Genomic DNA, 1,665 nt, shown 5'->3' with positions numbered 1-1,665 from the left:
TAAAATACTGGCTCCCTCTGGTGGATTACACACCTCCCGGGGATGACCCTCCTTGCTCCTAAATTTTTTCCCCAAATCACAGCCAAAGTACACAAGTAGGAAACAAGAAAGTCAGCAGGAGCAAACACCTATAAATCAAGAGAAGGCTGCGGTGTTCAGGGTGCTCGATTAGCTATTTTTTCACTGGCACAAGTAGCTCCCAAATTGTCTGAATGTTCAGACTTGGCTCTCAGGTGACACAGAAATGCAAGGGGCTAAGCTGGCTACAACGATTTTCCTCCAGGAATTTCCGTTCTTAGGCTGCAATTCCCTGTAAGACCTTCTGGACACGACTGTGCCTTGGAAATGGAACAAAAATACCACGAAGTCTCAGAAAAGAGCATTCCTCTTTCATGCCACAAGCCCCATTTCAGGTCAAATGTGTGAAATCTGTGAGCATCTCAGGAAACAAAACCAGACACACCCTTTCAGGTAACAGTCCAAGATAGAATCAGTGGCACGAGACAAATAAGAAAAAAAACCCAAAAAACAGTCACAATATAAAGTTTTCAGTCCCCAGAGTTGTTCCTTTTTTCTTTTAGAATGATTTGGATAATTACTGGCAGTCACTCTTGCAGGGAAACATCGTGCAAACACAAGAAATTCCCTACCTCTGTGTCATCTTCTTTCTTCCTTTTGTTGACAGAGCCTCCCCCTTCCTCATCCTCTTCTTCCTCCTCCTCTTCTTCAATAATACCCTCCACTATGGCTTTAGGACCTTCAGGACTGGCAGCCCCTTCACACCTGGGAAAATAAAACCAGAAAATGATTTCCTGAAAAGAAAAAAAAAGAAAAAGAAAAAAAGGTTTTAACCTAAAGTGTTCAGCAAATATAAATGCTAACAGCTACTTAGAGGAGGTAGAAGTGGTCAAATAATCAACAACAGCTTTTCTCAATGGAGTATGAGACATTTGTAAAAGCTCCAGGTACGTCAAGGATGAGAGCAGCACAAGCAGGTTACTCTGATCCCCCCCAAACCCACCTCAGATCACTCCCAAAATGCAACAGAAAATTAAACCGTTTCTAAAAGGAAGTGAAAGATATCACATCGAGAAGGCTAACATGATTTAGGGCAAAATTTTTGAGGTGGCATTGGACTAACACTTATTATCTTGTCGGATTTTACCCCTTGGAAATTTTGGCCAGGTTTGCTCCAAATGCCATCATTATGATTCAGTGCTGCTGCCAGTATCAATAGTGATCAAATAATAAGAAATTTGTATTTGATAGAAGAAATTTTCCCCTTCAAGTGCATTTATGCTTTGCAGTAACGCTATTGTACAACAAACAAGCTGATTTTAAGAGCTTTAAAAAAAAACAAAACCACCTACTGTTTGACTTGACCGACCATAGAAACTCTGGCAGATTCAAGATTTCTTATTTGTCCACTTTTTACACTAGAAAAGAAAAAAATCATAAGAAAGGTAGAAATATTTATTAAACTGATTCAGGAACTAGCAGGCCCAGAAACATGAGCAAAACGCCTTTAAGCTCATGATTTCTCCAAACCATTCTCAAACCTCCTGTTCTCCGAAGGCATTTGGGGTGGCTCGCACTACACACTGACTTACTCGAACCCCCCGTTGTCACTGTGACTGTGAATTTAAAAGACATGTGGGAGAAATG

At 40.8% G+C, this 1,665-nt stretch overlaps 1 protein-coding gene across 1 annotated transcript in view; it reads right to left on the bottom strand.

Moving 5' to 3' along the window:
- Positions 1 to 650: 650 nt before the first annotated feature.
- Positions 651 to 1,665, bottom strand: part of LOC104469009 (protein phosphatase methylesterase 1-like) — a gene marked incomplete at its 3' end in the record, with an annotated part of 12,870 nt that continues 11,855 nt past the window's right edge. Inside the window, exons 8-9 of the mRNA XM_010083331.1 lie at positions 1,371 to 1,436; positions 651 to 783 (exon numbers count right to left, since the gene is read on the bottom strand). Of these exons, the coding sequence (XP_010081633.1) occupies positions 651 to 783; positions 1,371 to 1,436 (199 nt within the window). The remainder of the gene's footprint in view (positions 784 to 1,370; positions 1,437 to 1,665) is intronic.

Source organism: Pterocles gutturalis, unplaced genomic scaffold (assembly GCF_000699245.1).
Source record: "Pterocles gutturalis isolate BGI_N339 unplaced genomic scaffold, ASM69924v1 scaffold35040, whole genome shotgun sequence".
NCBI classification, from domain to species: domain Eukaryota; kingdom Metazoa; phylum Chordata; class Aves; order Pterocliformes; family Pteroclidae; genus Pterocles; species Pterocles gutturalis.
The sequence above is the reverse complement of the archived record's forward strand: the minus strand, read 5'-3'. Positions and strand labels throughout refer to the sequence as shown.